The sequence below is a fragment of the Tympanuchus pallidicinctus genome, unplaced genomic scaffold (genome assembly GCF_026119805.1).
Source record: "Tympanuchus pallidicinctus isolate F22 unplaced genomic scaffold, pur_lepc_1.0 scaffold1, whole genome shotgun sequence".
In the NCBI taxonomy this organism is placed as follows: Eukaryota; Metazoa; Chordata; class Aves; order Galliformes; family Phasianidae; genus Tympanuchus; species Tympanuchus pallidicinctus.
The window spans coordinates 25,245,400-25,270,846 of NW_026294618.1; the positions used below are offsets into that span (position 1 = coordinate 25,245,400).

The following is a 25,447-nucleotide window of genomic DNA, read 5'->3' on the forward strand; positions in this document are numbered from 1 at the left end:
GAACACTTGTAAAGCAAATAAAATAAAATCCTGATTGCTTTGTATTTTCCATTTAAGTTTAAGAATGCATGCTAAAATTAGATTTCAACCTTAAGAACATTTATATTTGTCCGCTCAAAGAATTTCAAAACCTAACAATTAAATCTGTCTCTGCCAACAGTGAAATAAATACAGTCTATGTACCCTACTGTTCAAAGTAGGGACAATGTAAGGATGCTCACAGACTGCATCAACTTTTAAAATCTAAGTGTTTGCATTGGACTTACTGTGACAAGAAATGAATGTTTATACATAGCTTGCTCATGCAGCGGTGCCTGCAATGGTGATAAATCAAGGAGCCATTTTGTGAGTGCAAGTCTGTGTCTCGTGTAAACTTGGCTACCAAAGTTTAAGTGAGACTTAAGCAGACAAATTTCACCCTGCAGAAGGCTGGAGTGTGAGGATACTGACAATAAGAAAGTGTGAGAAAATGCCAAGAAAAAGGAAATGTATCGTAACTCTGCTTCTGCACATTGTCTGTGACAGTTTTGCATTTAGTCCTTCTGCCTTGTTGTCATGTTTAGCACTAGACATAAGGGAGATTTTTCGGATACTGTCTTTCAGAAAAAGGGAGAATAGGGTTGAAGCAAATTATTTTGTTAACTGAGGGAAAACTGTAAGTGTATCTCATAATTTAGAACAAAAGGACCATATGGACTGTATGTCCAGGGGAAATTACAACCCTCGACAGTCTTTCACCTTACCTTCTCCACAAAATCTGCCTGGGCAAATAGAAACAAACAAACAGACAGAAAATGTAAAAATTAGAGCCACCCTTACAATACCCAATTTATTTTTTAATGATTGTTTAACCACAAATAATTTTTAGTACAATTTACCCTAGATTTTTCAATGTAGTTTACTCTCTCCATTACATGAAATTACATACTACTTATCCAGGTAGTAACTCTGTACCACATAGCAGTACCAGAAATAATACCAAGAAAAAAGTCTAGTTGCATAAGAAGATACCATGTCGAAAACATGTTTAATGTGATTTTAAAGGATTTTAAACAATCTGTGCATTTTTTAAGGTGTGAATTTCATAATTAATCCCTGGAGGTATCTAGGCAACCACTTAAATTTGGGTTAATGAACTACTATGCTTGGTTTCCACCCTGAAATATACTGCACTGTTTCTCCAAATGGCTTAGACAATGGAAAAGTGTATGAATAATTGGACAGATATGACAACTGAAATATAATGATGATATAGTACATTATTATATACTACTATAAAAAAAGGAATAATTACTGGAAATTCTTCAGCCTACAGATAGTAGCAATCCAATTTAAGCTGGATTTGTGTGCAAAAAACTCAAGACCTCTTGTTAAGAAGGACGTATTTTAGGTTGAACATCTCTGTTGCTGATGCTGTATCACCTTCCAGCAGATTTCTGTGTAATTTACAGTGATTACAGCTTTTCCAGACCCATGGTCTAAATAATGATGAAGAAAATAAATTAAAGCTGTGAATAGTTGCTGGGCTAAAACTGTCATCAAGAAAAACAGAAAAAAAAAAGATTATTTGTTGAAGAGCAATTGCACATCTTGAACAAATGATATTAATCTATATTTCATTAACAACATCACTCTCACTCAAGATTGTGTTCCTATTATCATTGTTGTCTATTTGGGGCTTTACCTATTTCCCTACCGTTGTCTTACAACTGAATGGAGATACAGAATAAATGCAATTACTCTTAGCACCCTCACCAACAAATTATAAAACTCCACAGTATGATGAGAGAAGACAATTACAAATGAATTAACAATACATATAGATGAACATTATTCATTATAAACTAAGGGTGTATACAAATACATGCATTCATATATGCGTTCCCATACAAAATACTTAGCTCTCACTTCCATAACTCCTGATGACACTGAAACTAAGTTATGAAACTTCATGTCCTATCAACAGCCTTAAAGGAAACAGGAAAAACATGTTATGTCCAGATTTTCTACTGAAGGGTCCCATACCCCACTGCAATCCAGAGAAAATTTTTGGAAGAGATTATTAAATAACAGCACTACACAGAAGAACCCTTATAACTTCCACTTTGAGTAACTTGAAATCTCTTCATCTGAGTAACTGTTTTCTCTCTGGGGCATTTCAGCATGGGGGATTCCTGAGATCATGGGGGATTCCTGAGATGCTCCCTTCAATCAGATTTTTTCAGAACTTGACTGCATTTCCATTACAACCTCTTCTGACATGAGTGTGAAAAACCAATAGCAGTTTTGTATTCTTTTATGCACACACACAAAATACGTTATAGTAATTTATATGCCAATACAAATAGAAGTAATCCAGGTGAAGAAATGAGTAGAATAGCCGAAACCAAACACAACTATTTCATAGGGTCTAATTCAAATATGACAACCACATTAGAAGACAATGGTAAGACCAAGTACAATCAGTCTTCTGCATAACTTCTCAACATAAAAATGAAATGTTTTCTTATCTGACTGTAAAATGCCTTACTAGGATAATATAAGAAGAAATCTACTGCAAACGCTGACCTCCAAGCCAGATGAATTTTTCAAAGCATTCAATATAGCTAAACTGATGGACAGATAGAGAAGGTGACCTGAATACACGAGTACACAGTATCCCTTATTGAACACTGATGCCTTGTGGAGTAATACAAATCAGGCCTTGACATCTCTTATCCTTTAACTCATAACTCCTAAGCACTATCAGCTGAAGTAGGAAAGAAGCAATACTAGCTGTAATCCTACAAGCACTCCGAGACTGTAGTTTAGTTGTATATGACTACTAAGTTGTAATAATACAGACACAGCTATTATAAAGAGGAGCCTGTCAACTAAAGGAAACACTTTCAAAGTGTTTTTTTTATTTTTTCATTTTTAAGACTTTTTATTTAGTAATAGAGTATTACTCTATTATTATTATTCAGTCAGGTAAATGAACGGTATTGATAGTGGCTAATAGATAAATGGAATGAACAATAGATAACTACTACTGAAAAAAATGGCATCAGCTTTCAAGGTGGTGATATGAAATAGTTTTTATTGTTCCAAAACTGGTATAAAGCAATGCTAGAAACTCCATAGATTATGAATGATGCTGATGTACCCACGTCAAACCTTGTGCAGGCTTCTGCTATTCCGATTCAGGATAACCCAAGGAAGGAAAAACAGCTTTTTTTGTGGTTTTAAGGTCACTTTATCTTTGTATCTTGTAAGGTTATTATGCTATAGAAATTCAATCTTCAAGAGCAGTTTTGTATCTTTGTTCAAGACAGTATTTTTTTGAACAGGGATGTACTAATTCTTTAGCAGCACAGCAGGTAATTCTTAAATCCGATGATTCTTTACAAATAACACATTGATCTTCCACATAATACACATCCTCAGTAGGTCTTCCTTAGCTAAAAACAAACAAACAAACAAACAACAACCACAGAATCACAGAATCACAGAATCACCAAGGTTGGAAAAGACCTTCAAGATCATTCAATCCAACCATCTACCTATCCCCAATACTTCCCACCAAACCATGTCCTTTAGTACAACATTTAAATGTTTCTTGAGTGCCTCCAGGGATGGGATGGTGACTCCACCACCTCCCTCAGCAGCCCATTCCAGCACCTGAACACTCTTTCAGAGATGTTTTTCCTAAACTTCAACCTGAATCTCCCCTGACACAACTTCTTTGTATTCTCCCCAAGTTGCCTATCCCTTCTTCCACAGGAAGTAGGTTCTCTTTTTCTCCTCAGGCCTCAGGAAAAGCTCTCTATTCATCCATGTTGGTCTTCTTCCCTGCTGGCTCATCTTGCAGCTCAGAGGGAAACCCCGCTCCTATACCTTTAATAATTCCTTCTTTAGGAAAGACCAGACTTCCTGGACCCCTTTACCCTACAGGATGGAATCCCAAGGGACTCTCCCTACTGATGTCCTGAACTGTTCAAAGTCTGCCCTTGGAAGTCCATGGTAGCAGTTTTGCTGCTCCCCCTCCTGACTTCACCAACAACTGAGAACTCCAACCCAGCCATCCAAACAATCAAAAAAACCCAAATCCAACAAAAGAAACACTTTCCTCCTTCACAGATTTTTATATTAATATTTAACCTGCATTAACTGAATTAAACTGTGGGGAAGACTGCCTTTACAAGCACTATAGGTACTGACCCATAGGTATGGGCAGTGAGAAAAAGTGAGGATCTAGTCAGCTTATGCCTCCTCTGAATATTGAGGTGGACAACTGTGGATAATCTAGGTACAGGTAGAATGTGCATTTTATTTCTGTTTCTTCTCCTCTCTACATCTAGATTTGGTTAGGATGGCCAGGTTTAAGAAGCCTAATCTAAATGTATTGTATTCATGCACATGAATTACTTCATTTATGGACACAAATATAGAGAACGGTGACTGTGTCTACACTACTCTTCCTATCTAGCTGTACACATGATCAACTGGCTGATTTTATAAGATCAAAAAAGCCAGACTTAACAGTTAAAAAAAAATAATAAAATCAGTTTCCCATCTTTCTGAAAAATGAACTTAAATGAATGCTTTTACTGGAAGGAAATAGAGTAACAGTTTTGTATCAGTACAGTACTTCATATTCAGACATTCCAAATTCAGACATTCCAAATTCAGACTGAATATTAACCATGTGATTTTCTGTTCTGTATTCAACAAAATGACAAAGTGAAGGTTTCTTCAAACTATAATCAAAATCTGTCCTGTAAGGTGCCCTCAGATAATCTCTCAGTCATAAGCTCCCCAAGAAAGGCATTCAGAATAGCTGATAATCTTTCCTGTTCATTCCTCACTCAACCACTCTAGTCACGACTAAATCTCATCATTTTTTTTTCCCCTCTCTTACATGATTTTCATTGCTTGAAGTCTAGAAATCTATCATAGTAGGTAGGTCTATATGTTTGGTTAGGAGCATACGAATAATGTTCTAACACATATTACAGATAGTGCATTATTCATCTTTTGCAGTACCAATCTTGTGATTTTACAGTAATATCAATAAAATACACAGTTACAGCGTATAACGGTCCCTGACTAAGAACATATACATTTCAATGAAAGCATTATCTCTGTGGAATTTTAATAATTAGTAAAAAGAATATGGCACATTTATCACTTTTCACACACCTGTTACATGTGATACAACATACAGCAAACATCCCCACCTACACTATTTGTCAGGATTTCTAAGGTGGTGAAATTCTTACAGGAATGTATGCACTACTTCTCTAGTGGGACAAATGCGTATGAATGTTTTTTTGAGTATTTCTGTGTACATTTAAACATCACAGTGGCCTTGAAAAAGGATAGCATTCAATTCAGCTTCCTGATATCTTTTGTTTTAAAGCTATATCAAATACAATCTCTTTTCTGGATGCAATGCCATCACAAATTCTGATTTGGTTGTGCTGTAATTCTTGAAAATGATATTGCATAGTATTTCTGGGAATTGAATCAAATCATTCTAGAATGAGTGGTATTAAAATGGCACTTGCTAGTATTTCAATACCCACACTAAAATTTTAGCCGTGGCAGCTTCTCTGATTTAAGCACAACTGAACTAAGATGATGTATAAACATCACATTTAACAAATTCTGTGCACAGCTTGCACATTATCTAAACAGTCAGGAATTTAAAGTCCTATTTACACTTGGATACTTGCTTTTCCTGCATGCTCTGTTTTCAGCAAGTTACTTTTCACACTAATTGAATACTAAATCTGCAGATCCGAGAACAGAAAAAAATTGATTTTTCCACAGACATTTTTAATAGACCCACCAGTTCACTGACAGTATTAAAAACACAGAAAGGTTTACTCTTTGATAATCTGTTTTTCGAAAGTTTGCTTTGATTTGGATTTAAATGCTATGACTCAACAGCCAGAATTTGTTATTTCAGCAACAGTTCTATAAAAAAAAGCAAAATTATTAAGCCAACAAATTCTGAAACTGAGCCACATTTTAATCACTGGTAAAAAAGCTGCATATTTTTAATGAATTTAAATAGAACTTTTGCTTCGCTATAAAGAACAGCAGTCAGGCTGTAGTACGTCCAGCAATATATATTAATATGTACTATCAGTGAAATTGAAGATAAAATTTTCTGGTTTGATTGCTACTTTGACTTTCCTATAAAAATATGATGTAACAAGCTTATGTCCAATGCTATTTTGATCAATTTTGAGAAGCACAATGGCATTTTCTCTCATACCTCTCGAAAGTAACGTGAAAGATGTTCTAAGTGTGTCATTACTTATTCCTAACATCATGTGGAACCTGGTAAGATGAACAATCTCTCTGCTAGAAAAATAAAACAATTTGAAAATAAGCTTAATATTTTCTTCACCAAGGTCTGATTTGATACAAATGTTAGAAAAAAACAAGAGATTACCAAATGTGAATCTCATTCATATGCACTGAACTCCAGCTAATTTAGCTATGTAGTCTTATGAAGAGTACAGAATTCAACATGTTCAGTCTCCCAAACTAGCCTTTCTAAATATCAGTATGTAGAAACATGAATGAAAATAGTGATACCATCTGTTTCTGGAGTTGTTAATGTGTGAGCATCTTTAGTATTGACAGAATTAACAAAAACACAGTCTTTCAGAAAGAAGCAGGAAGCAGGGTATCTCTGTACAAATCATTTTATTTAAGTACATATGGTGCAAATTCTAAAAATGTTTGAGGCAGAACTGAACAAGGTATCTGAGTCCAGGAGCAGAATTCTCAACTCTTCTCTAGAAACCTATTTCCTTTTCAAATCTACTAAAATAAAAATTAATCCCTTTCATTGGTTGATCTTTGTGAAAGAGCTGAACACTGAAGAACTTAAAACAGTTTTGGACTGAATATGGAGCCTAATAATAAGTAAGTAGGATTCAGATTTGTAAAATAAACACAACAAAACTAGAAGTTCTGGATAATGCTCTTGTCTGACTCTCGTAGTTCATTAAACAGACCAATAAGAGATCAGTGTAAGTGTGATCAGTCCTGCCATTCCCAAATATCTGATTCCTTTCTTGCTCTACATATAAAGCTGCGATAGAAAATCCTTTAGGAATTCTCAAAAGTTAGCCTGCACCACTACTAGCATTACTGGAAGGTGTTTCAATGGTTTCTGTTTTGAAATGGGAACTTTCTTATGTGACAACTTCATCTTTAATTCAAACAACACAAACCAGATTATGTGAACCAGAAGCAAACTCTAGCTGTGTGCTAAAAATGTGAGAAATGTGCTTATAAGGAAATAAAAGACTACCCTCGATGAATTCCTTCAGCTAAAATCTGACTTGATGTGTATTTCTGATACATGAGCACAAGCAGGCACAAGAATCATTTCTAGTGCATGATATGGGAAAGATTCACCATGACTACTCTTTTATATAGAAAACAAGAAGAAAAAAAAGCAAAATTACATTTTAGTCTCCATGGTCTTCAGTTAAGTTGTTTTTATAAAAAACAGTCACAGTCATAATGACTGAGGATATATACAAACAAGGAGCCATGGCACTTGTTCAATCACTTTACCTTCTCCTTTAAACAGCTGCAATACATGGAATTTTATCACATATCAAGTTCCACTATAACATTTTCTTTTGCTTTCCACAAAGCTAATCTAGAACTCATTTTCCACTTTTTAAAAAGACATTTACAACCTTTTCAGATGAACTCTGGGAGATGTTTAGGATTTAATTTATAATTTGATGAATCAGTTCTAAGTCTTACAAAGAAATGCATGGTCCTCCAGTGTGCAGAAAACAGTTTCTAAAATATAATTTAAAATATTACTTTTACAGTTCATGGTAGAAAAGCTACTTTCCAAGTGAAATACCTAAACTTCTACAAAGATATTTATTATGCTGCCAGGTACCAAAACTGAAAATTTGACTTCCTTGCATATTTGATGCACATGGCATTCCTTGTGGTTGGAATCTGAAGACAACTGTCTCTCTATTGAAATTTATTGCTAATTGAGTTTGATTTTTCAGTCTGAGTTAATTGATTAACATTAATGGACCCATCTGCTGCACCAATACAAGGAGAACAAAAACAGTAAGAGTAATCGCTATGAGAATAGTTTGAGACACTGGAAACATGATTGTTTGTGGGAGCAATTAACTCTGAGATTGTACTCTTCGCTACAAAAAACAACTTGTCTATGTCTACATTTTCTTTATACAATTTAAAACAAATGCATTAATCAACTGCCACAAGAGTAGTGGCTCACAATTGTCAAATCACTGCTAATTTTATGAATTTATTTCCCACACACAGATGTGACTTTTTAATTAACACTAGTCTTGGTTTGCAACATCTGGCTCACATGAAGAGGGGGCAACACAGAATGTTTAGCACTTCCAAGGTTAATCGCCCTCCAAATTCATACTTAAAATCCAGTGAACACTGAATTCACAGAATCACTCACAGAACTGTATGACACTACATTTACTGAATAGTTGTCATTTTTTCCCCTCTGAAATTAACCAGTCTCTGGCATTCTACTTGAGCACAGATAGAAAATGCTGTAAAAGAGCTAGTAAACTTGCAAAAGTGCCTCTACAAGCCATAGGGTATTTACAAAGGTAAGAAAATACTTTCTTTTAAAAAACTAACAAAATAACTGTTATGTAAAGAATCAGAAATTTAGATTTGACTAAAACTGATACAGTGCAATTTGAAACAGAATGGCTTTTTTCGTACACACAGTTTTATACTGTGGCAAAATGGTGACTGTGTGACCCATCATTGCCGTGGTTGGCCATTCCAACTCATTGGTCTGTCTAATCCTTGTCAGGCAAGTAACTTTCATTTAAGAATGAGGGTAAAAGATGTTTCTTATGAAACACACCTGTCTATGTACAGCAAGCTTCATTCCTCATTATAAAACATGTCTGAGTTATTCATTATATAACACTTGGCCTTTCAGAAGCAAAAGCCCCAATTAGTTGCCAAATTCACAAAGAATAACATGCAATGAAAAATGGCTTTTTTTTGCCATTAAACAGCTAAGTGAAACAACTGGCAATATCTTAAACCAGCTTTATAAGAGTTGTCAGATTGTTTTCTGATCTGAAAAAAGATTTAACTACAATTAAGGTTTTTTTTTCTTTTTTTTTTTTTTCTTCTCAGAAGTAAGTAGGTAAATGAATACAATTAATGGTGGAGATGGGAATGTTTTTAGTACTGTTGAGATGGTGGTTTAACAATGATAGTCAGCTTAGCTCAACCACATTGCTATCTCATTCCTCCCTGTAAACAGCACATATTGTGTAAACACAAATATGTGGGAAAAAAAGGCTCATAAGCTGAGAATAAGACAGAGAGATCAGTCAGCACTTACCATCACTGGAAAAACAGACTCAGCATAAGGGAGATTAATGTAATTTATTGCCTACTGGTAACAGACTACATCAGCAAGAACCAAAAGCAAACTAAAAACACCTTCCCTCCCATTTACTCTCCTCTACCTCCTCCCCTGAGCAGTGAAGGGAGAGGAGAACAGAGGCTGCAGTCAGCTCGTACTGCATTGTTTCTGCCACTCCTCCATGGTCACTCTGCCCCCTACTACATGTGAGATTCTTCCCACAGGATGCAGTTCTTCCCAAGCTGGACTTCCCAAAGGCTGCAACTCTCCAAGCACTTCTCCAGTGTGGATCCATACCACAGTACTCATCCTTCGGGACCGTACTGTTCCAGTAAAGATCCCCATGGGGACAGCCTGCTCCACCATGGGCCTTTCCTGGCTGCAGAGAACTTCTGCTCTGCACCTGGAGCACTTCCTGCCTTCCTTCTGCACTGACCCTATTGTCTGCCGTGCTGTTTCTCTCCCATTTTCTCACTTAGTTCTCCCAGTTTCTTTTGTGCTCTCTCAAGCTTTCTCTCTTGCTCATGGCTTAGCTCTAGAAGCTGTAGGTCCTTTTTGGGAGCCAGCTAAAGCCTACCCTTATCTAGATAGTTTCTAGACTCTTATAACTGGAGGCATTTCTTGTAGCCCCACCCACTATCAAAACCTTGCCCTGTACATTCTAGCACCATATATTATTTAGGGCTCTTGTTGGCAGCAGTCATACATCTGAAGATAACCATGCTGTATTATAGTCCACACATACTACTTGAACACTAGAAACTATACACAAAATGTTTACTTCTGGTTTTTCAGTTCTCCTACTCCACACATGACATGCTGTAATTACAACAGGATTCCTCTAAATCTGAATACTAGTTTATCAAATAGTTGCTAGGATAAAGCAACTAATAAACTACTGTGGAACTAAGGGAGAGGCTAATACCTTTCAGCTGCAAGAGTTATCAAAGAATGTTTGTAACCAAAGCACTGAAGAAAGAAGGTGGTAAGTACTATTGCTTTAAAATTGGATCTGTCTTCTAGCTAGAATTTGTAAACTGTGTATGATTACTAAATAGATTACTAAATAGTATTAGCAGCAATTGCTTGGAAGGAAGAGTATATAGCACACCATTCCTTTTAGAAGATGCTTCATCCACTGAAACACTCAATTTATTTTTTAAGACAACAGATTCAGAAGAACAAGCTTTGTGGATTGCTCATCAGATTAAAGATGTTCTGGAGCCAGATCTCCCAAGGCTGATCAGAAGGTATGCAAGTTATTGCTTTTCCACACTTTTTCAGCATGATGAAAGCTGTGGAAAACAAGATCAGTAAAGAAAAAAGTGAAGCATACCCCAAAGGGGTTTATAAGTACATGACTCGTCAAGAGTGAGACTTGTAGATGTGACACACGCATAAATTTCATCACTTCTCAGAGAAGCAGAAGCAATTTGTTTTTCTCTTAGTTCATTACACAGTATACAGTGATGGAGTTGCATTGCACACACTGTGAGCAAAATGAAGCATCAGGACTTTGGAATGTAGGGATTACTTCTCTGAAGATCCCTAGCTAGTAATGTATCCAAATGGGACTTCCAAATCTCAAGAGATAATTGGTTTTGCTACAGCTAGAGCATGTCCCAAGCAAACAACCTTTCTTAATAAGAGGTGCCTCAACCCTCGTCTAGACCCCTTCCAACAGCTCCACATATTTATTGAGGTACGGACTCCAGTCCTGGGTACAGTACTCCAGATGGGGCCTTAAAATGGCAGAGCAGAGAGAGACAATCACCTCCTTCTCTCTGTTGGCTATTCCTCTCTTGATGTAGCCAGAGATACTGTTAGTCTTCTGGGCTGCAAGTGCACACTGGTGACTCATGTCCAGCTTTCTACCCACCAGACCTCCAAGTCCTTTTCCACAGGGCTGCTCGTAATGAATTCTTCTCCCAGTCTCTACACATATCTGGGATTGCTCTGACTCAATTCTGACTCTTGGACTTGCCCTGCTAGCACTGCTCTGCTTGTAGAGGGATTTTGCTTCTCTGACCCTCACTTAGGGGTTCAAGGACACCACTAGGGACCTAGAGGTTAATCATGATGCAGTCTAACTTTCCTATCTTCTTTGAGAATACTATTCACGGTTGCTGAAGGTGATGACTTGCTTGTTGGTGTTTTCATAGCATGGTCACAAAGACACGCAACTTGTCTACATAGAACACCTTGAATACGGGTGTGGGTACAGGTCTGGCAAGATATAGAGTTGTCAGACAGAAGAAGAAGGTGTTATGTGATCTTGTCTTACCTATAAAAAGAGTCTGAACTGGTTGCTAGGCCGGGGAACTAGCTGATCCTGAAGGAATTCTATCAGCAACTCACTACACATGCACCATGTACAGTGTAATTACATTTTATATCTGTCTTAACGTAAGCAAAGAAGTTGTAAAATTTCTTTGGTTAGGCATGAAGATGTAACATTTCCTATTTAACATTATCAGGACAGGAGTTAAGTTATTGCTTATTACACAGAAAAGTATAATAATTTCTACTAAGGATGAACCTGCCAGCTACAAAGAGATGACAAAATGCTAACTCTTACCTAATGCAGGTTCCACCATTGCGACATGGATGGTAATCACATATTGGAACATTACAGTTCTCAACATTCTTCCCTCCAAGAGCATCATCTATGATGAAAAATTCTTTGTTGTTTACTTGAAAATCCCTAATGCATCCTCTATAGCCATGTATGTGCCCAGCACATTCAGGAACCTCTTTGTGAACAGGAACATTCCCAAGAAAGGTTGGTCCAAAGGTGATCTGCAGAAATAAGAGAAACATCAGAAAAGAATGTAGTTTGTGATGTTGCTATAAAATAATGGAGCATTAATAACAAGAAATAATGGAAATAGTCATTAATTAAAGATGGCCAAAAACTATGTCATTGGCTTGAAGGATTTTTTAATTTTTTTTTTTTTTTCATTTTACATGATGTAAATAGACTTTTATGTAAAACTGTGTAGTAACATTCCATGAAAAACAAATTACAATTTCCAGTCTTATCCACAATGAACATGAACACAATAAGCTTTTCTTTATGTTTCCATCATTGTATAACCATGAGTTTTACAGTCTCGTTTAAGAGCTGGCACAGGAACATAGAAGAAAATGTACACTATACATAAAGATTTTCTTAATGATCTGGAACCTACAGGAAACCAAGATAAAGGAGTTATATAATCAAGATTTTACATTTCTTGAATGAGTGACAAGATATACATCAGACCACAATAATGAAGACCAGGAGAAAAGGGAAAGTTTTAGTAAATTCTTGAGTCACAAATGCCTAGAGCATCCTTGATAAAGATGTCGAAGAAATACCCACAACTAGTTTATATTGGGACTGACCCAGTCATATCAGTGTTCTTGGGCTACCTGATCTAGGAGATAAATCCTTATACATCACTTACAAAAGTTCTCTTAAGTGACTAATTACGCATGGAAAATGCCACTTATAAGGCTGGTGCTTGACTTTCACGGGCTCTGACACTGGGTTTCAACATGACTAAGTTCTTTTGCCAGATGTCTGTCTAGAATTGAAAAGACCATAATATAATAACTATATCATTCTGTGATGCATTTACATGTATAATACAACCAATCCAGAAACAGAGTGACAGGCAGTCAACTATGAATAAGTCACCAGAAAAACAGATATATCATAGGGTTTGTAAAGTGAGGCGATCATTTACACAAGGAGATAAATTATAGTTAAGGAGTCCTCTTCTATAATATCCATACACCAACTGTAAGATTTAGGAGCAGAAGGAGGAAAGTACCATATCAATTTATCTACATTTCACATATCGATATGAGTGTGTTTTGCTGTTCTCGAATGGCTTTTATCACTGCTTGAGCTATGTTGCTGACAATCTAAAGTGAAATTTGGAGATACAATGACCACAAATGTCTCCATTTACAATGCCTTTCATTTAGAAAGAAAATAAGAAAAAAACCCCAACCCTACATCTCTTAGAGCATGGATAAAATTAAATCAAATTTTTCATGTGGAAGGAATTCGAAGACATCAGCTCAGCACTTGTCAAATTCATTTCATATCACTTGACTTTCTCCCTTGTCAAACATAGATATAAACCAGCACAGATTTGGACAAAATTTGTAAGTAGCATTTTCAGACAGACATTTTCTCTCAGTTTGTGAACCTGCTATAAGAATTAAGCAAGGCACTGGACTGGAATGTAAAGTGTCTAAAAAAAAAAAAAAAAAAAAAAAAAAAAAAAAGATGTACCAAACACTACTCTTGCAACATAATCTTTTATTACTGGACTTATTTTACAAAAGCATTGACCTGGGGGCAGATCCAGTGAACCACAGAATAACTTCACTTGGCTCTGCTCAGTTTCTCACATCGATGATTTTTATCGTAATATGTTAGATGTTCAAACTCACACTAGTACACCATAATACACATTTCTTTCTGTAAAGGTCCTGTTCTGAGTTAAATGGACAAAACCAGAATCTATTTTCAGGAAGCACACAGGAAGAATTTCTGTAAATCTTGTTAATAACCTAATAGCCCTAAGATAATATTATGGTAACATTACGTTAACATTCCTAATACTTTCATGATAATGATAAGAGACTTGGAAATGGTTTTAAACTAAAATAGGTGAGAATTAGGTTAGACTTAAGAAGGACGTTTTTTATTCAGAAGGCAGTGAGGCACAGGAATAGGCTGCCCAGAGAATCTGTGGATGCTCCATCCCTGGAGGCATTCAAGACCAGGTTGGATTGGGCCTGGGGAAGTCTGAGCTGGTGCGTAGCAGGGAGGTTAGAACTAGATGATCTTTTATGTCCCTTCTAACCTGAGCTATTCTATGATTTTGTGATTATGCTTAACTTTTCTAACGCTAATTAGTAAATGGCTTTTCTTCATTTGGAGCCTGAGTGGTAAAGAGAACCAACTGTCAGTCATTAAGGGGAAAAAATTCCTTAGTACCCTTAGAAATAATATTTTTCTTTCATTGCTTGTATGCTTCTCAAAAGATTGGAAACAGACATGTAAAGCATAACCATTTTTCATGAAGATCCAACATTCATCCTATATACCATGTAAGAATTTATGTTAATTAAGTGTGTTTGGTCCCATGAAATACCTCTTAGTGGTATAGTATATTAAGTGCACCCAGAGAGAACATCTTCTGCACTGCTTTTTCCTGAGGGAATTAAGTTGTTTTGGTCCACGACTGCTCTGCAAATATGAATTGAAATGTGCTAAGTGCGGAGGACCAGAACATCCACTTCCAAAATCCATATGAACTGAAACAACTGTGGGCTCACACAAAAAGAAAAGAGTTCTGAACTTACTAACAAACGAGATAAATTTCTTGATTGGGGCAGAAAGATTCTGCTGTATCATCTTGGGGCATGGTATCAAAGGTAGCAGCTGCCTGTAAGTCTTTCTTTTAGTGAGGTAGTGCTTGCTTCTTTACATGACCGTGCACTGATGGGTCATTTCAACAGATTCTCTACACAGAAGTTGCAAACAGTGTTAGATACATATTCTGCCAGAGATATAGGCTGCAGACATAAAGGGGGAGACAAACAACATTCCCCTTCAGAACATCAGGCTGGTCATCTGGAAGATATGAACAGAAATAATTTGGGTAATAATGATATCTAACTCAGTTCTATCAGACTGAGCACCCAGACACTGACTGGGAAGAGAAGAAATTCTATTACTGACAGCACATACCGTACAATACACATAATAATTAGTCTATCTACAATTAATTGTCCTGTATCCTAGCAAACAAACTTATAATGTGAAAGCTCAATCACAGTTCAAATTCTCAAGTTCAAAATGACTTAGAACATAACATAATCTTCTGATACTAGAACACAGAGAAAAGAAAGGTGACAAAATGGAGACAAAGCAAAACAAAAAAAACCATGATATGGGAAAGCTGGCCTATGGCAGATTTAGAGTGGCTGGTTTGAAAATGGAGACAATCATATTTACAATACTGCTCAGAAGGGAAGTCCTAAAGTTCTGGCATCAAGTTAAGTCAGTGATGATTCATAATTGCCCACCACAAGACAACAGAGATCGCAAACAAAAAATAACCAGTTACTGCTGAACTGTGTCTGAATTGTTCCTAACAACACCATGGCTTAATTCACTGACACTGCAGATACTTTATTTTTTCTCTTGCAGTATCAGCATCCTTTTCATAGACATTAAGCAGCTGAAATAGATGTTTCAGAGTCAGATAAGCTGAAGAAATCATTGGAAATATTGTGGATGCTTTCTGTGAAATGACATATTAAAGAAAATATAATGATATCTGTGTTTTCAAAGCAAGCAGCTATTTTTTTGATGCTTTTTAGACTCACCTGAGATGCCTGATATGAGAGATGGAGTCTGTGTTGTACAGGAGGGTTTCTGTCTGCAGCCATTTCAATCATGCAGTAACCTTCAGGATTGCTAACAGGCAACATATAGCTAGAAGGAAACAGAAGATCTCATTACTGTTTATGCTACTGACAGAGGAGTATTCAAACCTCAGACAGCAAAGGCAAGGTGAAAAAGATGTTTCTACCTCATGATAGATGACAATTTATGGATAATAACAACTCTAGTTTCATGCTTACACGAATTACTGAGGAGAAAAAAAGATGTAACTTTCTTCTTTTAATGTCTTCTATTTGCTTTCCTACTGCTCCTGACTCCACTGTTTGAAATGTACACAGAGACAAAGAAGACATGTGTAAATGGGCACTGATAAATTTTAAGTGCTAACTGTAGCTGACCTGCTCTCCCTAATATAGAGGGCTGTTGGACAAGTATCGTTGATGCTGAAAGATGCTGAACTCCCTAGGTGGAAATTTCCTTTTCCTGCCCTACAGGGGAAACAGACATGGAGTAAGAAATGAAAGGCTGTGTAGATCTGAGTAGCAAGATTACACAGAGATATCGTTATCGCTACTTGAGAAACATGCTCTTAATATAAACTCTGTTACTGAGCTTCACAAATAAAGCATATAATGTTAAAGAAATTTTTAAAGTAACCACAAGAGAACATTCAGTCAGACTCTGAGGACTCTTTAGGTTCTTTCTATGATGAGATATGATGAAATATTGTAATAAAAATTAAATCCAGCAAGATGATTTTCTAATATGTCTTTTTCAAATATATATTTTTAATATTTCAAAAGGAAATTTGGATGAATATTAGCGAAGCAATGGCAGAATAGCAGAATATTAGTTGATAGGTTCTTTAAAACCAAACTTTGATAATCCTGCAGAGGTGCTTCCCACTTATACACTCAGTTTGAATTTTCAAGTACTTGAAAAGAAAATGTGATGGGCCTCCTTTTGGGAAGCATGATAGGGTTTACTGACTACATGCACAACATGACATCAAACTCTTATCAATCATATCCACATAATTAGGTTCCATGACTAATGTCCTTAGCAAGAAAAATGTTATATTTTCATAACAAATTTTATAGATTCTGAAATATATATATATTTAGTTTGACTGCCAAATATCCCATGATTTTAGCCGGGCAAGGACAATGGCAGGAATGTAATAAACTGTTTTGTGTTGGTGCAAATGAACTGCCATGTCAGGCTGCAAACACATGAAAGAGTAAATGTATTTTAAAGGCCATTCTGTCCTGAACACTGTAACATTCCTAAAATGGCATACCTCCGCACTAAGATAAAATAAATTTACCCAAATAAATGAGTAAATTTACACATGGATGAACCACATCAAAACCTACAACGCTCTTGAATGCTGACGTTTTCACAAATCACCACCCATTTGGCTGCTGATTTATCCCATGTTCTGCCTTCAGTTTTGCTCTTCTACTTGTGCCTACAGTTTTACTATTCTATCATCCTATCTGCAAATTAGCATCTAGAGTCTCAATTTTCAGCTCTGAAGTTACTGGGAACATTGTGTTAACATAAACATATAGTATTAGGTCCTTAATGAATGTGGGCACATTATTAATACTTGACTGTAGTGACATCTGAGTGAGTAGCTAAAAACAGTGCATTTTCTAACACAAGCCACATAGGTAATATGTCTATATCAGCAAGTAATGCATCTTTATTAATAAATTCTACCTTTCCAATGGCTATATTGCTCTGGTTCCAGAGTTACTTCAGACAACGCTAACTCACTGACTCTTCACTGCACTATGATGCATGGAGTTGATACGTATCGTGTTATTTCATTTTTCTAAGTAGGCAGAACTTTTTCTCCTTTTCAATTAGGAGCATTATTGCTTTTAGAACTGTTTAGAATACTGCAACATTTGAGAGGCATTCTCACATATTCAGATGTGACCCAGACTCCTAGACTATTCAAATGAGTTTGAAAAATATTCACATTTTTCTTTAACTTTAGATTTAAAAATTACCACGTGTATTTCAATAAGTATACCTTATAAGTATATTTTAAGTTAAGTTACTTCTTATGTAATACAAAGTTATCATAACATTTTCATGTTGAACATACGGACTCAGAAGCAATGTCTGATGTTCTGAACATCAGCTAATTCTCACAATTTCTTTACAAAATGTGAGTTTAATAAACAGAAGATTCTCCTCAATAAGCAATGGGCATATTGACAAGTTCTCTAGTGATCGTTTTTTTTTAAATACTCAGGATAAGGACAATTTTGAAGAAAGTACTGCTATCTACCCTGATTTCCAGCCAGTTCTTGATATATTAAAAGTATCTTGGATTTCATTTCTTGTTCCCATTAATATTTCTGTTGCTGGGGATTCTCCTGGTAAGTCACAGTGTATAGAGATAATTTCTCTTATAAAATATTTTAGCTCATTTACCATTCTTGTGGGGAAAACAAACTTGTAACCTTTTCTTGATACTTACCAGTCAAAGCAGATTTTTAAGCACAGACCAAATACGCTCATGGCAATGCATTCCCTTTGCCTCTGCCTCATGCCTGCTTTTCAAGAAATTGTCTAAAGTCTGCATCTAAATCAATTCAAAGTCTGGTCTTACAGATCACATTTTATAATAGTCCAGCCTACAGAGAATAAAGGCTTAAGTGGTGTAATCATGTTCATAAACTAAAATGTTTGTCTGATGGGAAAAAAAAAGAACACTGTGGCCTATGTCACTTTGATCCTCTTCAAGCAATTAGCCTAGTAAGCTGAACTGAGCACTGCAAATTGTCACTGTGAATGTCTGGTATTCACATATTCCCACTGATTTGAGTACATGATTTCTTTTGTTTTGATTCTTTGCAACTGAAAAAAAAGTAAAAAAATACAAATAAGTATAGTTAAAATAATCTTTATAGATTATTCAGTGCTAAAATGTTCTTTATGTAGATAATCACAGGTATCTTAAATTCACATAAATGTTAACATGCTAAGATAGTCATCCTTATTCAGGCTTACTTGTGCCTTTCAAGAAACATGTCAGAAAAAGAAGAAATAATAAATTACAAAGGCAAAAACAATACCTGAAAGCATCTGCTATTACACAGTGATTTTGAACGTCAGGTCTCCACTTCACTGAGGACATAAAGCTTTTTACTTTCTTTTTTTTTTAGATGTGGCAATGAAAGCTCAAAGAAAAGAACCGATTAGTTTGATGTCAGCCAGCAGATTAGTGACTGAGCTGTGAAAATAAACCACAGGCTACAAGCAGCAATCCATTGTCCTGTATTTTGGAGTACACGTTAGGAATGTTGCCACTACTTCCTTTGGCGGTTGTTCCTTTCTCTGCAAGAACTTCCAGGCAAATAATACATGAAATTTCTATCTGCTTTATGTCACAGAAATGGAAAACATTTGAAATGTGAGAAAAATGAATATTTTTCATGCTTACATTACCACAAAATTAGAACTGTTTGAGTTTGCTAGATTACTCAAATATGCTTAGAATAGCTTTTGAAAAGAGACAGAGCATGGAAAATTTAAGCCCAAAAGACAGCCTGCTGAGAAAGTTATGAAAATAGTGAAAAATGGCAATTAAAACAGAAATGCTGTCTCTATCTTTACTGCAGCATTTGAAATTATAAAATGCTAAAATATGGCCATATGTAAGACATAATTATTCTAGTTAAAGAAAAAAAAAAAAAAAGAGGTGAAGAATTCACGTTAAATGTTCTGCAGGAGAAATGACCAGACATAAAATGCCTCTTGAGCTAGCCATACAACTTGATAAAATTTCTCTTATAATCCAAGATTAATTCTGTCCTTATCTTGCAACTGGAGAAATGCAGCTGTATTATTACACACATCTGGTATAAAAATAAAATCCATTATTCACGTTAGAAAAGATAAAACTGAAATGATGATTTATTCCCTTGACATTTTTTCCTTATTTTTCTAATTAACCTCCTATAATGAAATGCTGAATTCACATTAAGAACACCTGAGATGAAAATGGCTAATCACTGACATCTTTACTTTTGAAGAATCTGTAGTTCACTCGTGCTTTTTCACTTGTTTAGATGCTGAAGGCATTTCAGTCCATCTGCCTCGCTTTTCAGTTGCATTCAAAGCCAGAGTATTTTTACCTCTAGAGATAGTGACAGAATAGAATGCAATATGATTCCTATTGCAGGATTATTTTGTCAGGCACCAAAATTGGTCTGATTCATGCACATCACACTTGTAATGATAGAAAAAGGTTTCATATAGCAAAAGTGAACTATGTGTGTGGGGAACAGGTATAGGAAATGGCTTTTCAAGGAGGATGTATGGGAATGATATATAGAGTATTTCTCATAGCAATCTAAGTCTGGAGCCATGTGGAGCTCAACCTTTTCTTGTTAATGCTAATGTTCCTGTTAATGCTAAGGTATCTTTATTCAACAGACTTGAAATAAGAAGAGGTTCAGCCTTCTTTTCTGCACTTGACTTAAAATAACATGATTTTTCATAGCTTCTGCGGATTTTATGTAATCTCTCGTTAAGAACAGGAATTAACAAAGGATTTAATTCAGGGGCTATTTCTTTACAAAAGTCTCACTGACTTCAATAGATGAAAGGCAGAAGTTATACACTGATTAATGCCATTTCTAGCTACATCTTGATGAATAACATGAATGGACACTGAATTTCTAACAAAGTGCAATGTTTATATAACATTTGTACCTATTTGTACACATTGTGTGCATAGTAAGAATAGAATTAATTTAGGTTGGAAATGGTATTAAAATAAATCTTTTTGAACTAGCAAAGACTGAAGCACTTCTAAATCTAATGTCACCTGCAAAATCTTGCTCAAGTGAAGGTTTTAGCTCAGATCATCAGCTACCTCACTACACAAGGATCATACTCTCTTTTTCCTTCAAGCTGGTCACCAGGTGGCACTAAAGGAGCACAGCAGAAAGTATGATCACAAAATTCATACTGATGTCTGGTCAAATCATCGGAAAGACTACCTTAAGCCCTAATTGATAGCATGATTACTTCAGCTTCCAGTTTATATCAAGGGAAACACAGTAAAGAATCTTAAACTGATTACATATTTGACAATATTGATGAGAATCGGTCCAGAGAGTGGAACTTCTGGAATACTTTTAACTGCATCTATGCATTATGGTTATCTAATGTAGTCATCTAAAAATGGTGCATTTATGGTCGTGTAAACAAACTTAGGAAAATTTAGTTTATAGTGATTATGTTCTCTGTATAGTGCTGTAAGTGCAGCCACATTTCCAACAGTCTAAGGAGATACATAGCTAAATTAAACGGTCAGAGATCAGTAGGTACAGAAAAACGGGGCTATATAAAGAGAATTGATCTTTGACTTTATGCAAGCTAAACTGTCATAGGAAGAGTTTTTCCAAATGAATATCTTACATTGCTAGAACAACAAAGTTTTGGGTCTTCTGAAAAATTATTACAAAGCAATACTACTACCAACTTTATAATGCCATAACTGGAAGATTACATTTAGAATCATTTACTATTTTTCTCGTCCAAGCTGACATACACTAAGCAAAATTAGTAACGATCACTGGGAAAAAAAATCCCCACAAAAAAAAATATAACTCTTCACTGAAAAAGTGTTGATATTAAAGAGACAATCTAAAATTACTCCTGCAAAACATTGAAACAGCAGCTTCATTTACACCCTTGATTAACCAGAGCAGTTGTCAAGGGAACATCTAACCAGCTGTCAAGCAATACAGGATATTTTTCAAGAACAGTGATTTTACTTTTGACTGAGCACATTCAATTCACAAGTGTGAAAATGTGTACTGTGCCTTACAGTTTTAATAACCTCTTGGTACTTCTTTCCAAAACTGTTGCATTTATTATTTTTTTTTCCTTAAAAATCTGTTTGTTATTAAAAACAAAAATAATCTTCAGCATACTGCTTCTATGCAAATGTTCAAATTTCTTTACCCTCTTCAATTTCAACAAGGTCAAATTTTAGTATTTTTTACCACTTTCAGTTAGAACACTAAGAAGTAATAATTATAGAAATGAACACTGTATTTTACGTCTGACATTTTATTTGAAATCAATGAAATGTCTACTGCAACCCCCAGCCATTCAACACCAAATTTCAGGTTCTCAAGTTGTTATGAAGTGACCTGGCTGTAAAAGCATACCAGCAGCAGAGAAAGAGAGAGAGAGAGAGAGACGAGGCAAGGGAGCAGACAAAAGCACAGAAGTGGGAAAAAAACCCAAATGACTTTGACCCCTAATAGTGTCTTGCAGTACTAGTAATCTCCTGATGCTCTTTTTTAAAAAGAAATTGGTGGAGGCGGAAGGGACACACTCAACTATTGGAATGTGTTACTTGTCAAAGGTCTGGGTTTAGAAGAGGAAAGAAAACCAAGCTTTTAAAAGGCTCATCTGATGGGGTAAAAAATACAAGCTTTGCTGATGGTTCCAGTGTTTTCTTACTTGGTATTTGTGTAGGATTCAAGAGCTATTCTTCACTATGAGTAGTAAAGCTGTTAAAAGATTTTGGCAGCATTACACCAAGCATTACATTCTCTATTACTGCTGACACATTCCCCATATTCTTGCATGGTAGGAAACAGCCCATCTCTTAGAAATGCTTAAAAACAAGTTCTACAATTTGTACATAAATTATTCCCTTGTTTCTTGCCCGGTTTACTTAGAAAAATACACGAAGGTAGAGAAACGTCAGAAAAGGAGAAAATGTTTAAGGACAGTATACATAAAAATGGACATAATAATACAAGTGAATATTTTTGGGGCCCTAGCCTGCCTCATGATTAAAAGCAATTGATCTGATTTATTCGTGCCATTAACAGGAGTACTGTATCTAGGATACAAATGATACTGCTTTTCTATCTATATGTGTCTTACACTGCTTGGTGTGTTTGCATTGCATAGAGTGTCCTGCATAGTGTCCTCCATTGCATAATGAATCCCTACAGGGTCCTCCTTGATGCAGAAACAAAGAGGTCTTTGCAATTGGTCACGGCAGAAAAGGAAAAATATTTCAAGTTTTTTTTTCCCCACAATTTCTAATAGATCTAGGTGGAAGGCAGAGCACTAAGTGCTCCATACTGTATTTTTGCAAAACACTATTAATTGTTTTCCACAAAAAGAACAGTTTCAAAAAGGATCATCTAAGCAAGACTGAAAACTGAGTATCCATCCAATTGCATTGTAATTGACTCTGAAAGTCTTCCTAACACTTCATTTTCTCTTTCTTCACTGTGGCTGTAACTAATGAAAAAAAGAAAAAAAAAAAAAAAAAAAAAGAACTCTCTAGTTGCTGTTTGATCACAGAAACACACAGTTTTATGGAAATATAAGGCTTAGACTTAACTTTCAACATTAATTTCCTTTTAAATGCTATGTTTCTTACTAGCATTTTTCTTCAGATTTATTGATAGGGTTGTTTTATCCAAAGATCACATGATTTTCTGCCACAAGCATTTTAGTCAACACTTCAAAATATATGAGGAAGTTTGAACCAGAATTCATATGTGATGTTTAAACTAGAACTCTTAAGCTATATTGAAGCAGAATGATTTTCACATTAGTATCATGTTTTTACACCAAATACACTTTTTCCACTCATTTTTCCGTATAGATTTTTTTTCCATATAGATTTTTAAAAAACATCTTTAAAATTACATTTTGAAAGGGAAAAAGCAACCAGAAACAGAATAACCTTATAGCTCTTCCCCATTTGACTTTACATATTCAATTTTCTTAATGAAAAGCTTTTGGTATTAATAAAACTGATGATATGTTACTGTATCAAAACTTTCTTCCAACATTCTATATGCTCTCCTATAAAGATGATATTAAGTCCAGAGTTTGACCTTAAAAAGTTACTATTTGCCTTTTGTTTCTTAGTGGACCTTCAGCTAACATAATTTGTTGTATATTAGAATATGGCATTTGTCAAAATTCCAACTTTTAAACAGCCATCACAGTACTTGCTGGGGCTTTCTGAGAACATGCCAAATTCTAATAAAGTGTAATGAATGTCAATGGACTTACATTAACATGTGGGAGAAAAAATTGCCAGCTCTTCCTCAGCTCTGATTAACCAAGGAAGAGTAAGAGCATCCTTACATGGCTCTCATTAAAATTGCTGAGCTTTCTCCTATCACACATACATTAATCTACAAGGAATGAGGTATCCAGAAGAGAACATTATTTAGGACTTGGCTTTGCTCTGCTAGCAGGCTGTGAGAATATATTTTAGACGCTATCAAAGTGAACTTGATAAATTTCAAATCTATTTACTACACTCATGCTCACTCCTATGGTAACCAGTTTTAGTATAGAAACATTAGCCTGTCTGACACTGAAGTTTTGCTATTACTTTGTTGGACATAAACTTTTTTGTACTGTGTGTTGTACGTGTAGGGTATTAAAAAAAGAAAACGCGCAAAAAATACATATTTATCCTACTCTTCTATTTAGAAGACAATTAGATTCACCAAAAATTGACTTGACTTAAATCATCACCTCCCAGGTAGATTTTAGGGGTGTTTTTCCAGGCTTATTGTCATGCCCCTTCACACAATCTAGAATTAATTTATTATTAACACTATGAACAATGCTTATTGTGGTATGTCATGGTCTTGTGATTTTTGTGTATTTTGAGTATTTCAAAAGTTCCTTTGACTATTGAAAATAGCTGAAAACAGTTCCATAATGAAGATCTTTAAGAGTAGACAAGCTGAAAACATGACAACAATGTCAGAAAGAAAGATAATAATGGAATGTATAAATAGGTAGATAGACAGCAGACACATAAACATTGCTCTGCTTTCTTCCAGAATAAGAATAATGAACAATGTCATAATTTTTAATGGCCCACTTTATCAATCAGCAGGAGTTTCACTCAGTCTATCAGTTTTCACTAGTCTCTGATTCTCTGCTCCCTTATGATCATCAACATATTTGGTATCTACATTCTCTCATTTCTACTGTTGCTGATACATAAGGCATGTTAACAGCTTTGAAATTACATTGAGAAACACATGAGCTAGAAGGGCAAGATTAGAAGAAAGCATCAAGAGCCAATGAACACCTGAAAAAGTGACCTAAAAGAGAAGTTTAAATTCAGGATTCATAAAATCTGAGATACATTCCTTTGTTATTCTTTCAGTGGATAATTAACACTGCTAATACTAACCATAGATCACTTAGGCAAAATTGAAAGTGCTGAGGAAGAGAAGATAAATCATATGCACAAGATAATCTCCAAGCACATCGAGGGTTATTACAAACAAGAAATAAATAATCTGTTGTCTCCTTGACAGGCATGAGAAAAAAAATCTCTCAGGATGGATACTGAAGTAGATTGCACAGACTACCTCACTGGAAGTTTATAAGTACAGGTTAGACAAACAACCGTTAGATATGACATAAGTACATAATTTATAGGTAGGGCAGAATATGGAGTAAGCATGTCCTGCTAAACTAGTATTCAGTAGACGATATTCTAAGATCTGCAGCCCTGTAATTGTAACATTTCTACTGAAATAATTAAATACTATTCAGTGAAGGAA

At 35.4% G+C, this 25,447-nt stretch overlaps 1 protein-coding gene across 2 annotated transcripts in view; it reads right to left on the bottom strand.

Moving 5' to 3' along the window:
• EYS (eyes shut homolog) overlaps window positions 1–25,447 on the bottom strand; it is a 320,477-nt gene that overhangs the window by 81,467 nt on the left and 213,563 nt on the right. For both annotated transcript variants that reach the window (XM_052700892.1, XM_052700902.1), the window contains exons 9-10: window positions 15,818–15,926; window positions 12,000–12,220 (exon numbers count right to left, since the gene is read on the bottom strand). In XM_052700892.1, the coding sequence (XP_052556852.1) occupies window positions 12,000–12,220; window positions 15,818–15,926 (330 nt within the window). The remainder of the gene's footprint in view (window positions 1–11,999; window positions 12,221–15,817; window positions 15,927–25,447) is intronic.